This window comes from Vulpes lagopus, chromosome 2 (assembly GCF_018345385.1).
Source record: "Vulpes lagopus strain Blue_001 chromosome 2, ASM1834538v1, whole genome shotgun sequence".
In the NCBI taxonomy this organism is placed as follows: Eukaryota; Metazoa; Chordata; class Mammalia; order Carnivora; family Canidae; genus Vulpes; species Vulpes lagopus.
This window is the reverse complement of record NC_054825.1, coordinates 142,618,805-142,634,055: the sequence shown is the minus strand read 5'-3', so window position 1 is coordinate 142,634,055 and position 15,251 is coordinate 142,618,805. Positions and strand designations below refer to the sequence as shown.

The following is a 15,251-nucleotide window of genomic DNA, read 5'->3' as shown; positions in this document are numbered from 1 at the left end:
TCCTGGACGTGTGCCTGTTCAGACGACAGGTGCTACGGGTGGAAAAGGTCTGGTCACCAACAGCCCGAAGTGTAAAGGGCAGAGAAAAGCAGGAAGATGCGACTCTAGGTATGCCAGTAAAGGAAGGTGAGGCGCGGGGGGACAGGTGCGACAGCAAATGGCTGAGGTGCGTCGGCTGCTCCTGCCCCTTCCCTTCCCTCGCTCCCCTCCCCGGGGCCGGGCACTCAGCCCCCCCGGGTTAAAAGAACTGCGCTGTGAGCGGTGATTTTGGAAACTCAAAGAGTTAACCTGCCAAAAACTAACACCGGGGAGGAGAGGAAGACCACACCCCGCGGGAGCGCGGAGCCCGGTGGCAGGGGAGGATCCTATTGGCGTCGGGGAGGCAGGGAGCCCGCCCCTGGGCGCGGCCTGCAGGGGGCAGGCTGCGGCTCGGGAAAGCGGGGGCAGGACGGAGCCCGCCGGGTGGTGCGCTCCGCGGCCGCCCGCAGCAGGACCCTCGCCGACGCCCTCCGGCGCGCCCTCCTGGGCCGGGGCCCGCGCTGCGCTCCGCCGCCGACATGTGTGCCGCCCCGATGCCGCCCCTGGCGCACGTCTTCCGGGGGACCTTCATCCACTCCACCTGGGCCGACCCCATGGAGGTGCTGCGGGACCACCTCCTCGGCGTGAGCGACAGCGGCAAAGTAAGCGGGCGCGGGGTCCGGGCCCCCGCGGGACGCGCCGTCGCGCGGGGCCGAGCCGCCGGGTGCGGGGTGCGCCCGAGCGTCGGCTGCTCAGAGCCCGGGAGCCGGGGCCGGGCCGGGCCGGGAGCTGTGGGGAACTCGCGGCCAGCGGCGGGTGCTTAGACGCCGTCCAGGCTGCTCGGGGAGGCCGAGCGCGGCGCTGCCCTCGCGCACCTTAGGGGACCATTCAGGAACCCGAGCCCGCTTCCTTCATCCTTGCATCCCCTGCGCCTGCCTGCACGGGCGAGGCGCCCCGGGCGCAGGAGCGAACTGATTGTGGGAGCAGTAACAGAGGAGGGGGTCACTTGCTTAATAGTGCTTAGCCCTTTCGCATAGAATTAGCGAAGGACTCATTTACTCACCTGCTCGCTCAGCAATGTACCGATGATCCCAACCAGATGACTTCTAATACTAGAAAGGACCGGCTCAGAGGAATTATCCATGTCCCCCCCAAGCCCCCCTATAGCCATCTGCATCCAAACAAGCAGCCCCGTTTTAAGGCTCAAAATGTCCACTATGAGTGTATCTTCTGTTCTTGTTTCTCCAAACTCGGGATGTCTGCAAACGACCTAGGTGACTTGATGTCTGACACTTCCCGTTCATACACACCGTGCAGGTGGTGGTAACTGCATCAGCAGTGGCTTAGCTAGTTTGGTAAGTGGAAGCCATTCCATTTTTAGCAGGAAAAAAGAAGAAAAAAAAAAAAGACGAGGATGGGATATTTTTGAGCTTTTCCCCAACTACCAGTCTGGTTAGCAAAAGTACACCTATTTGTGAGTTGTCAGCTTGAAGTTACTATTCCTGACTAGAGATGCTTCCGAGTTGGTGACAGTTTTGAATCGTGACTCCTACATTTGGGGATACGTGAACCCTGTTTTCTTATGGTGCTTTAAAAACATTCTCTCTGTGCATATTCAGGGAGCCTGCTGCTGTGGTTCCAAGGTGATGGAACTCTCAGAGCTCCCCAAAATGGGGAGATTCCAATAACCCCGGAGACTGATGAGTTTATTGCATAGTACCCTTGACCATCAAGTTTGGGAGAACCTTTAGGCTTGGGGCAGGTCTAAGGAAGCCACTGAACTGGGGAGAGATGAGAGGAGCTTGCCTAATCACAAGCTGCTGTTCAACTCTTAGGTTTCTGTGTAAAAAGTAATTTCTCATATCTAGAACTTTAATTGGTAAGATAGCAGGCAAGAGGGTGGACTTGAAGACTGTCTTCAACCAGTGGAGAGGAGTCAGAAAAGGAAATAATTTATCTAAAAAAGTTACCTATTCTGGGGGTTGTACAGAAGAAGAAGCAAAATGTTGAGTCGGGGAGTCTATTCCTCATTAAGGAATGTACTGAAGTTATAAATTTAGAAAAATGCCATTCCCTCACAAGATAAAAGTAACTAGGCATTGAATACCAAGGTGAGTTAATCAAGTACCTTGTAAAATATCCTAATCAGTGAATTGGTAACTGTTGATAGCTCTTCTAGCTGCAAGGCTGTTGATTGCTGACTATGTGTAAGGGGAGAATGTGCCATATATACTCCAAGATTTTATTTCTCCCATTTTGTAAGTGGGAATGCTTTGCCTTTATAGTTGGTGGGATAATAGTTATTTAAAAAATGTTAAGGTTCTTACACATTATTATGTCCCCATAAAATAAATACGTCTGTGGAGTCAGCATGATGTTTACATTTTTACTGAGCTCCTAAAGCTGTTCACAAACCCTGGGATGATTGGAAACATCTCAGGCAGGGGGTGGGGGTGGCGGGGCGAGGGGTGGCAGAAGTTTGTTAACGTGTTGGTTCCTTGGGGTCATCCTCAGAGAATGTGAATCTGTAGGCCTGGAGAGGTCCCTAGGAAATGTCATTCCAGCAAAGGTCCCAGGAGATCTGGAGGCAGGTAGTGGATGGATTACATTTTGGGTGACCATAGTGTATATAGGCTGTGTGATGGAACCAGTTGCATGGGGTCTTGGACCTAGTTCTTCATTTCGAGCCGAGGCTTGGGGTAGCATGTGAGAGAGAAGTGGCATGACTTCCTCCTTCCTCTCCCTTCTAAACCTCATCTCTCATTTTGTGTCACTTCATTTAGACCCAGAGTATGAAAATGAGTAACTACTTTAATTTATTAATAAAAGCCCATTCAAAACTAAGTTAATTAAAAAATGCTCTAGTAAATGTTTTAGTCCTGGGCATTCTGAATTCAGAGTTAGTTCTTCTAGTGAAGTGGCATGTAGCTTTTTAAAAGAAAGACTCCAGAGTGTATAATTTATTTGCAGATATTTAATTAAGTCTTGAGACACCATGTGCTCCGATATTACTAAATTATCTGATTCTTCCCACATAGAACAGGATCAGGTTGACTTTAAACTTACCTAAAAGATGCCCTGGGTCTTGTAAAGCACACTTACCTGGAAGCAAGCATGAAGAAGAGAACTCTTTTGGAGGTTAGTACCCTGGGGTAGCAGGAGAAAGTCCTATAAAGAAACCAGGGAACTGAGTTCAAGTTCAGTCTATACCACTTACTTTCTCTGAGACCATGAGTGAGACACATAACCTGTCTGAGCCTCAGTTTCCTCATTAGTAGAATCAGATTTTCTTTTGCTGAGTATTAAATGAGATAATATATGAAAATGCGCGGCACTTAGTGGATATGTAACACATGACATATTCATTCTGTCCCCTTCTTTCCCTCTACTCCTAGTCATGTAGTTTTCGAATGTTGGTATGTTGGTGTTGGTGGGGTCAGGTCTGGACCTGACACCCAAGAAGGAATTCTTGAGTCTTTGGTGCAAAATGGTGGTTTTATTAAAGCACAAGGAAAGGACCTGTGGGCAGGAAGAGCTGCTGCCCCAGGATTGTGAGGAGCAGGTGATTATATACCTTGGGGTTGGGAGAAGTAAAGATAAATGAAGTTCCAGGAGGGGAAAAAAAAAAAGGAAGTTCCAGAAGGACTTTCATATGCTAAAGAAGACTCAGGGTCCTGGAGGAATATTAATGATCTGCCTATCTCAGGTATCTGTCAATGGGCTGCAGGTTATGACATTTAATTTTATCTACATTTCCTTCTGCATTTGTTTCCCATATCACTATCAAACCCTTAACCCCTTCCTCACTGTAGCATTTTTTGCATATTTCCACATGGTGGCATCATACAGACCAACAAGTGGAGAAGAAAGCCATGGCCTGCGACGCACTATGTGGGAAGTGGAGAGGTCACCAGATCTCAGCTGTGCAGCCTCACAGCTCCTGTCATTGGTCCACAGAGGCACAAAGATGCTTCTGGGAAGAAAGATCTGACGAACATTTGTTGCCAGGTCGCTAGCACATCATGTTTAGTATCCCACCGGGTCATTATTCTCACTTACAGATGGGGAAGTTGAGACTTGTCTTCAGCTTGAGTTATGACCCTAGGGTCCTGGGATGGAGCCCCATGTTGGGCTCCCTGTTCAACAGGGAGTCTGCTGCTCCCTCTCCTTCTGCCCACCCCCCCCATTTGTGCTCTCTCTTACTCTCTCCTTCTCCCTCAAATAACTAAAATCTTAAAAAAAAAAAAAAAAAGAAGACGACAGGGGCAGTATAGTGTGTCAATTAAGATATGAACTTTTTTTTTTTTTTTTACTTTTTCCCCCTTGAGTATGGTGGATACACAATGTTACATTAGTTTTAGGTAAGATGAATTCTTTTTTTAAATTTTTTTTATTTATTTATGATAGTCATACAGAGAGAGAGAGAGAGAGGTAGAGACATTGGCAGAGGGAGAGGGAGAAGCAGGCTCCATGCACCAGGTGCCCGATGTGGGATTCAATCCCGGGTCTCCAGGATCGCACCCTGGGCCAAAGGCAGGCGCTAAACCACTGTGCCACCCAGGGTTCCCGGTAAGATGAATTCTTAAGAGCGTTTCTGTCACTACCTATGTGAATTTGAAGTCACTTAACATTTCTATTTCCCGGTTTCCTAATGTATAAAATAATTAGTGTAGTCCATCTCATAGGGTTGTTGGAAGGCTTAAATGAATGAATAATTATGAAGTGCATAGAATAATGCCTTGCACATAGCATATGCCCAATAAACACCAGGAGTTATCAGCAGTGGAGATGGAGAGAGGTGGGTAGGATTTGTAGCGACTGAGATCAAGTCGATTGGATTTGATGAGAGATATGTGTGACTGTATTAAACCAGATGGTGGGATACTTATTTTCCCAGCTTCCTGGTGGTAAAAGGTGGCCACTGATGACCTTGTGACATGCAGGAAGTTGGCTCAGAGGCTTCTTAGAAATATTTTTCTTCTTAATAAACACGGGAAGAGAAGGTCTTCCTTTTTTGGATGCTCTCATGAGAGGAGCTGCTGCTACTGCTGTTTGAGACTATGAGGAAAAAATTAAGATGATCTCAGAGCCACTTGACTAGTCCGTCCTCGAACATCATCAAATACATACATGAATAACATCACTGGATAGTTAACTGTCCCTGGAACTGCCTCCTGCCCACTGTCCTCAGACTTCTGCGTGATAATGAAATGTCTTCTTTGTCTCCATCTCTGTTAATTGCAGCCTAGGACACCTCTGACTTTTGCATTGCTTTTTTCAAAGAATCATATTTTACAAAGGACTACTCACTGTCTTCCCCTTCTCCCATTTCTGTCTTCTCCTTACTGGCCCAAAATGTCAGTGTCTTTTCAGGCACCCATATCAGTAGTCAAACCTGGCCAGTTCTCCTCTGGGGTATCTTTGTACACAATCCTCTCCATTGTCATTGACCTTGTCTTGCTAAAGGAATAGAGGAGCCTTCTAGCTCTTTGCTCCCCTGCATTCTGGTATATCTTCCACATGCCAGACCATTACTTTCTTGGAGCATAATAGAATCATATATCTCCTCTTTGACAACTACCTGTGGCTCTCTGTTGTCTTTAACATCCAATGCCCCTGACACTGTAGGTATGACACTATTTGGCTCCAGCCTGCTTTTATAATACTTCCTCCCACTCCATCCTTCTCTCTGGCAAATGAGAGGAAGATTTCCATGACTGGTTTACACCGCGAGGTATCCATGAGCTGAGGGATGTCTATCCCTGCCAATTTCTCACTGTTTCCTAGCACATCGTGTTCTTTTATGCCTCTTCTGCGGGTGCCAATCTCACAGCCTAGAATAGCCCTCCTTTTTCTACCCCCCTTTTTCCACTTCACCTCTTGAAATAAAAGGCCCCATTCTAATATCGTCTTCTTTTCAAAAGTTTCCCTGACCATCATCCTTCAGGTAGAATAGATTACCCTTTGTTCTCCCATAAATGATGGCATATATATTGAAACCATTGTTTTTCTGGTAGTTAAGAACATGGCTTCTGGAGTCAGACTATGTGGATTCAAATCCCAACCCTGCCTCTTACTTGGATGAATTTTCTAACATATCTGAGCCTTGGCACCCTCATTTATCAAATATGGATGACAATAGTACCCTGAGAGAGTGGTAAGACAGATGAGATAGTGTGTGTAAAGCATTTGGCACATAGTAATTGACAATAAGTATTGGCCACTGTTCTTTTTTTTTTTTTTTTCACTAAGGTAATTATTTCATTCTTACCTTCCATCATGCTTAGCTTTATAGAATGTTCTCACTCATTGAGCTGATGAGAAGTTCTTTGACAAATGGGAGGTGAACTGGAGAGAAGTTAATATTTATTAAGTCATACTATATGTCAGACTCTGACAGATTCTTTGTTCATCAGCAATCCTGAGATGAGATAGCATCACGATCATCTTTTTCTTCTTCATCCTCTCTGCTTTACAGATGAAGAATGGAGGCTCAGAGAGTTGTCTATCTTGGCTGTAGTCACAGCAAGTAAACAGCAGAGCCAAGATTCACACCCATGTCTGTCTGATTTCCAAGATCTCTGCTCTTTCCAGAGTCCCTGCTGCCTCCTGTTATGAGAAAAGCTGAAACTATATTGTCCTAAGGGCTTCTCAACAGTATCCCATTGTTTCAGTACAAGTTAAGTGGTTAGTAAAGTGTGTTGCATGTGATATGTAATACAAAGATGTTTATGTGTGATGTGTAAAAAAAAAAAAAAAAGACGTTTCTAATTCCAGAGATTTTTTTTCCAAATTATAGTTGACACACAATGTTACGTTAATTTCAGAAGTACAACAAGTCTATACATTATGCTATGCTCATCACAAGCATAGCTGCCATCTGTCACCATACAACACTTCTATGATACCATTGACTGTATTCCCAATTCTGTGCCTTTTATCTCCATGAATTGTTCTTTCTATCACTGGAAGCCTGTGTGTCTTACTCCCCTTCACCCATTTTGCCCATCCCCCTTCTTCCTGTCCTCTGGCAACCATTAGTTTTTCTCTGTATTTCTGTGTCTGTTTCTACTTTTGTCTTGTTTATTCATTTGTTTTATTTTTTGGGTTCCACATGCAAGCAAAATCCTATGGTATTTGCTTTCTCTGACTCATTCCACTTACATAATACCCTCTAGGTCCATCCAGGTTGTTGCAAATGGCAAGATCTAATTCTTTTTTTTTAAGACAGAATAAGAGTCCATTGTATATTTATACCACATCTTCTTTATCCATTCATGTATTGGTGGATACTCAGGTTGCTTCCACATCTTGGCTATTGTAAATAATGCTGCAATAAACATTGAGATGCATCTATCTTTTTCAAATTAGTGTTTTCATTTTCTTTCTTTTTCTTTCTTTCTTTCTTTCTTTCTTTCTTTCTTTCTTTCTTTCTTTCTTTCTTTCTTTCTTTCTTTCTTTCTGTTTTGTTTTCATTTTCTTTGGGTAAATACCCAGTAGTAGAATTACTAGATCATATGGTGTTTCTATTTTTAATTTCTTTAGGAACCCCCATAGTGTTTTCCACAGCAACTGCACCAATTTACATTCCTACCAGCAGTACACAAAGATTCCTTTTTCTCTACATCTTTGCCAACACCTGTTATTTCTTTCTCTTTCTTTCTTTCTTTCTTTCTTTCTTTCTTTCTTTCTTTCTTTCTTTTTACTTGTTTACAGAGGAACACCTGTTATTTCTTGTTTTTTTTTTTGACTCTAGCCATTCTGACAGGTATAAGATGATATCCTAGAGAGATTTTTAAAGAGCACAATCGGACTTATTCTTTGAGGCTTTGAAGCAACACTGCTGGGTTTAACGAGTTTGCTACCCCCCTTCTGGTTCTATAACATTTCCTGTTCCTGGAATTTCTCAGCAATAATTTTTCTAAGATTGAGCAATAAATGTTGATCATCTCTCAACAGATCTTATCTCATGCATGATTTTGATGTTGTTTTCCTACTTTCTAAGAAGGCATACTCTTTTCCTTTGTGAAGACATTTTTTAGTTGATTTTATTACACTGATTTGTTAATGCTAAAGGATAAATTGCATTATCTTTAAATTTAACTTCTTTTTTTTTAAAGGTTTTATTTATTCACTTATGAGAAACACAGAGAGAGAGAATTAGAGACACAGGCAGAGGGAGAAGCAGGCTCCATGCAAGGAACCCGATGTAGGACTCGATCCCGGGTCTCCAGGATCACATCCTGGACTGAAGGCGGCGCTAAACCGCTGAGGCATCCGGGCTGCCCAAATTTAACTTCTAATTGAGATCCAGTTTTCAAAACGTTTTGACTGTTGTATTTGATGCTTCTGCTTGTCAAATGCTAATTTTGTCCCATTAATTAATTATTCATACACAATTACCTGAAACCATTTCATAGCAAATACTTCTCAAGTCTTTTCTTCCCCTGTTGGCCTGCACAGGATGGCACCCCTATGATTCCCATTTCTGTAGTCATAGTGCTCTTTCTCTTCTCAGCCTATTACTGGGTTTTTGAAAATTATTTTGACAGGATGAACCTTTCTCAGCAAAAACCCCACCAGAGAACCCAATTGTGTCGATCTCAATTTATCGGCAAGCTATTCACTCATGAGTTAAAAAACATCTTTGAAGGCTAGGGCAATGATACAGTAATTCTAATTAAAAATAAGTTCTTTTAGGCTTACATATAATATTATATAAATTATAAGGGCCTAATGTTCTCCAGTAATTTAAATAGAGAGAAAACATGTATCATATGATCATATGCCCCCTCCATCCACCCATACCCGTATACACACACATGTAGAACGCATTTTCAGAAGGCAATAATAAAATTAAGAACCTAAATAATACTTTTGTAGGGCAGGAGTGCAGAGTTGGAATGTGGAGAATTTTTGTGTTGTACTTTATAACTTTTTGTATTGTTAGGTTTTTTTTGTTTCACTTTTATGAGTTAATGTAAAATTTACCATTTTAGAGTGTATGCTTCAGCATCATTTATAACGGTCACAATGTTGTGTAACCATTACCATTCCCTAGTTCTAGAATATATCTGTCACCCCAAAAAGAAACCCATTAACCATGGAGCAGCACTCCCTTTTCTTCCCCTCCCCCACTCAGCAAACACTAATTTGCTTTCTTTCTCTAAGTTTGCATATTCTAGATGTTTCGTATAAATGGACACATACAGTATGTGACCTTTTGTGTCTGACTTTTTTTACTTAGTTCAACGTTTTCAAGTTTCACCCATGTTGTGGCATTGAGTCAGAGCCCCATTCCTTTTAACAGCTGAATAATTATCCATTGTAGAGATATATTTTGTTTATTTATTCATCAGTTGATGAGTGTTTGAATTGTTTCTATCTTTTTGTTTTGTTTTGTTTCTATCTTTTGCTTACCATCAACAGTTCTGCTACCAACATCCTTGTGGAAATTTTAAAAACCTTTAAAATCTTTTGATGGCTTTTCATTGCTTAACTATGGGATGAACCTTAGCCTGGCCTCCTGAGTATTTGCCCAACTTTCCATATCATTTATGCCTTCATGTTTTTGTTTATACTCCTCTTTCATCTTCCATCTGCTGGATGAATATACCTTTTAAGACTAATTTAAGTGTCATTTCCTCAGTGGTATCATTGTTGTCACTCCAGCCCTCCTGTTCCCAGGCATAGCTAACCTCTCTGTGCTCCACTTTTTGCTTGGCACCTTTTTACAGCTCTTACTTAGTCTCTTGACTCTTCCCCATAACCTCACCTTGAAGGGAGGGGTTATGACTTTATCACTTTCATATCCACAACTCTTAGCATATGGTAGGCACTCAGAAGAATATTTGTTGGGTAAATAAATGGTGTTTGGACTCTCACCATGTGATAACCAAGTTGGAAAAGTTTACTTTAGGAGTCAGCAAAATGTACTAAAAATATCTTCCAGATAACCAACTGTTTGAATAAGAACTCTGGGTTTTTCTAATCTAGATGCTTGATACAATGTATTTGGCCACTGGGAGTTGTAATTAGTTTCATGTCCTAGTGAATAATTAAGAACCTGGAAAAGTAGACTTTAATTGGAACCCTGAGACCTCATAAAATTCTCAAATGTCTTTAACTCGGACTATGTTAAGGATTTGGAATAATGTAGATTATAGAGGACTGCTTATTCCGTTCGGTTTTGTATAGTGGTTTGTTAAGTGTTCACTTCTTTATAAGATGGTGATTTCCTTAAAATATTGCTTGTAAATTGCCACTTACAATTACAGTCCTGGAATATGGTAGGCCCTCCATGAATAATGGTTCTTATTATCCATCTCCCGTCCCTCCTAGTACCTAGTGTGTTGGCACAAATTGGCATTCAGTACGTGCTTCTGAATAAAAGAAAGGACAGAATGGGCTGCTATACTCTGTATGCTATTCCTTTGGGAGCACAGATGAGGCAGCAGAGTTTTTCCTCCATACTATTTACCTAGAAGTTGTTTTCCTCCTGCCATGTCTACGTAGAGCGGTCTCATGTAAACCTTCACCCTCTTTTGAAGTAAAACACAGAGAGAAGCCATTCTAGGTCCCCAGCTCAGTGGGAGTATGTGAACCTTCTCAAGATCCAGCCTGCTGTGGACTCACTAGTCCTGTGGAGCTAGTATGCTTGGAGCTCGTACGAACTGACAACCGATGAGGAAAGAACAAAGACTTCAAGGGGTTGGAATAAAATGATGAGCAAAAGAGATGCAGGTTCTGTCTTATTTGCACTCAGAGTCAAAAATCAAATGATCATGGAAAAGCATATAATTTCTAAAGGAGAAAAATGCAGAGTGCAACAGAGCATGAAACCAGAGGATGTGGATTATTTTGAAGAGGTGCTTCAAGAATGCACCCCTAGGAAAGTGACATTTGAGTTGAGTTTGAAGGTTAAATGGATTTAATTAGGCAGGGAAAGATAGAGGAAATGCCTATGCCAGAGACTCACTGGGGAGAAAGAACTGGAAACTGATGTGATAGAGAGTAGAGAAGGAGAGTTGGTGGAAATAGATGAGGCCAGAGAACTAAGCACCAGACTATTGTAGGCTTTTTCATTTATTCCCAGGACAATACGATGGGAAACCAGTGGAGGATGTTAGATAGAGGAAGATAGATCAGATTTGCATTTAAAAATGTATATATAAACAGTAACTGCAGAATAACAGTAAAAATTACAGGAAAACAAACTGGACCAGTGGTGCAGGGCAAGAGTAGTTGCCAGAGGAGATGAGTTGGAAAGCAATTGCAGTGGACCAGGAAAGAGACACACAGATGGTGGTAGAGTAATGGTAGAGAAATGGGCAGATCTGTGACACAATAGAGAGGCAAAAAAATCAGTGAGATTTGGTGACTGGTTGGGTAGAGAGGGCTAGGGACAAGCTTCTCTGGGTTTCAGGTTTATACAACTGGATGGATGTGTTGGCCATCACTGGTGGAGGGAACAGAATAGATCCACCCAAGGAGGGCAGACTCAGAGGCCTGTTATGATCATGCTGAGTTGAGGTGCCCTTGTGACATCCATATGGAGATATCAGGTAGGTGTTGGCTTGCAGGTCTGAAGCTCAGAGGAGATACCTGAATGGTAGCTATAAAATGTGAAATAAGGGTTGAGAAGAGAATAGGAATATATTACTCCAGTGATTGAGTTTGGATCAAAAGAGAATGACTAGGTTGAGAAAGGCAACCCAAAGGTCAGGGTATAACCATGGGAGGGTAGTGTAATAGAAGGCAAAGGATAGGGCACAACTTTAGGAGGAGAGAGTGGAGCAGATGGTGCACATTACTGAATAGCAGAAGTAAGAGGAATAATACTGGGAAAATGTCCAATGGATTTAGCAAACCAAGGTTATTGCTGGCCTTAAGAAAACTTATTTTGTAAAGAGAGAGGATGGCAATCAGCCTGATTTGGGTTTTGGAATGGGTAGAAGATAAGAAAATGCAGAAAGCAATCATAGACAACTCTTCTGAGATAATAAAGGTGTCATATTTTTGTTTATCATATGAGAAAAATAAAATAGTGCCTTTAATAGTAATAAAATACAAATAAATTACATATGTTTTATTCTCCCAATGCTTAGGTTATTTGAGGACTTTTTATACAAATGTTTCACTTCCATAAGTTATGTAAGCACTGGTATTGCCCACTTGGAAATGTTTGAGTGGATGCCAAGGCCTTGGCAAACATGTTATATGCCACAGCTTAGAAGTAGCTGCAGCCTTCTTAATAATCATTTTACTGTCTTATCTTAGAAATATAATTTATCTTTTATGTGTCACTGAAAATCTTTGTGTTCTGTCAGTGTTTTTGTTTTATAATGCAGGATGCCAGTAGTGAAACTGTTCTCATGTTGTTAAGATCAAACAGGAAAGGCATACTTTTTCCTTAGGTTTGAGATTTTTTTTTTTTTTGAAATTAAAACAAAAATAAATAAATAAAACTGGGAAAGACCATAAAACCAGATGTTTTCTTAATTTCAAAGTGCAGTTTGATTACAGGAAAGCATTTTTGGACTTCTGTTTTCTCTGAGGGAACTGAGAAAAACCTTACCCGTTCCGTCCTTTCTGGTGAATTACTTTGAAAAGAAGATTTAATCCAGCTGAGATAAACAACTTATAAGTGACTCATTAAGAAGGAGAACTGCAATCCTTACATGTATGAACACAGGCTTGTATAATCATTCTGTTTTTATTTCTCTGTCCAGACAATGAAGTAGAAGAAGGAGAAAAGCAGGAAAACCTACGCTAGATTTATGCCAATTGAAATTAGAACAAGGTGAATTATACCTAGAAAACTAGAAAGGACTGGATGCTTCCAAAATGCCAAGTCATTGGGCAGATAGAGTAAGAAGGCACTAAGAGGAGAGGATATGGAAATGCAATCATGTGACAAATGGCAATAAAAACTCAGATCAGTTTACAGTGAGTCATGTCTTTGGCCTTCTCCATCTTTTTGTCCACACCCTGAACACTTTTACCTATCACCCACAACTATGCTCACCTTATCCATCACCTTCTCCAAAAAACAACTGGATTTTTCTAGTCCTCACTGATTTCTCCCTTCCCTGAGTTTTCTCAGCTTGGTCTATAATGCCAACTTGGAATTTACACACATGCCACCATGCACTGTTTTCAGTTTCCTATATGCACATAAATTTTATTTCCTCAGCTAGAATATAAACTCTCGAAAGGTGAGGATTATTTCTTATATATATATCTGAATCCTTAGCAGTCTGATGGGCATACGATGTACATCTCAACAGTATGTGTTGCCTTGGATTGTTATCAGTTGAAGTGCATTATGGAACATGATAAAAGGTAGGCCAAGAAGCATATTTTAAGCAACTTCCTGCCAAATCTTGGGATTTTCCTCCCAAACTCTGTATGCAGTGATTTGATTGGCATGCATCCGGTCACAGGCTCTTGGCATGCACAGGTGTGACTTTCACAGATGAACCCGGAAGATATTTCTGATTTTGTGGAGGTTTATGACTGAATCCCAGAAGGTGCATGTTGGCCTGCTGGTCGCTATCTCTTCACGAGCCCATGAGCCCACGAGCCCACCATTAGCACCAGCGTCTCAGTGCAATTTCTCACCCTTGGTATATATGGAGTAACTCTCATGAAACAGTTGGAAAACAACCCAAACTTGGCATTTCTATAAAATGTTAGAATGTTCTTGAGAAAACTGATGAGCAAAGGAAGATGTACTGCTATCAAAGTAGTTTCTTTTTTACTAGTGGTGCTGCTGCCCAAGGCTATAAGCTAGCTCATCTAGTAAATAGAATGTGCTCAGCAAATATCTGAGGGATGAATAGGTTAAAAGAATGTTTATTTCTAATAAAGGCAAAAGATTGTAGAGCGCTTCTTATATATCAGCCACTGGTCTAAGTCTTTTACATATACTAACTCAATCATTGCAACAACTCTGTCAATTAAGTACCATCATTATCTCCATTTTGCAGATGAGGAAATTGAGTCATCAACAGTTTAAGTGCTTTGTTCAAGGTCACATGGCTGTTAACTAGTGGAGTTAGGATTTAAATCCACATGGTCTAGTTCTAAAGTCTGTACTTTTAGCAGCTCTTGTATGACAGAAGTTAAATGCTGTACTGTTGCTCAACTGTTTGGTGATACATGGAAGCCTTAGGGTATTGTCCTCTGTTTCTGTTATAAAATTTTTTGCTTGTTTTTGGCTTTTTGTCTTGTAAAGAAAACTAAGTGGTTATGAAAATTTTGTCAGCACACCTTCTAAAGCAGTTATGTGTTCTCTCTGAGATCCACAATTTTCTAATTCTTAATCAGATTTTTAACAGCACTGTTGTGTTGTTGTCACATGTTAGAGCTTTAGAACCAGTGAGTAATTTGGCTTTGGGAGCCGTGAGAAGTAAACTAGTATCAGTTCGTAGCTAGCATCCATCTTCACACAGGAGAGGAATTTGTAAGGGCAGGAGTTGGGCTCGTTCTGAGTCTCTTTCATTAGCTTCAGGAGTTGAGTTTGTGGCGTTAAGCAGACAGGTCAGTGAAGCTCACAGTATATCGGTTGTGTGAAACCTAATGTTGAGTGTATTAAGAGCTACTTTAAAGAGAATCCAGGCAAACAAAGAGGGCGAAGAGTCTTAAGTCACATGAAATATTTGTCGGACTTAGATTTTATCTTTTAAAATCTAGTCTTTTGGAAATAGAGTCATGATTTGACTTAATTCAGTTGCTGTGAATGCATGCTGTCTGGAGGGCCACCATGATTTTGTGACTCGTTTATATCACTTCGTAAGTAGGCTTTATAAATCAAACCTTGGAATAACTATCCTGGTGCAACTTATTTGAAGAACTATCCCAAATCACAGGTAGGAAGTCTTGGCAGAAACAACCAACCAGAATTTTGCCTTTGTGCTCTCATCAAACTTTCCACATGCAATCAATCTGATTAACAAATAATAAACAACAACCAAACAGGTTGATGAGCTCACACTAAAATTAGAAATTGAAAAGCAAAAACAAACAAAACTAAACTATACTAAAAAAGCCCAACAACCCTAAAATCAACCAACCAAACAAAAAAGTAATTAAAAAACATTTGGTTTTCCAGGGGAACTGCAAAAAGCTTTGTAATTAATGCAATAAATGAAAAACTGAAATAAAGATGTTTTCAATTTCAGCATTCAATTTCACATGATAGAAAAAAATAGATGTTTAAAAAATGTAGC

The 15,251-nt window shown here is 41.3% G+C and overlaps 1 protein-coding gene across 1 annotated transcript in view; it reads left to right on the top strand.

Moving 5' to 3' along the window:
• Window positions 1-397: 397 nt before the first annotated feature.
• GDA (guanine deaminase) overlaps window positions 398-15,251 on the top strand; it is an 80,970-nt gene continuing 66,116 nt past the window's right edge. Inside the window, exon 1 of the mRNA XM_041744090.1 lies at window positions 398-680. Within this exon, the coding sequence (XP_041600024.1) occupies window positions 558-680 (123 nt within the window). The 5' untranslated portion in view covers window positions 398-557. The remainder of the gene's footprint in view (window positions 681-15,251) is intronic.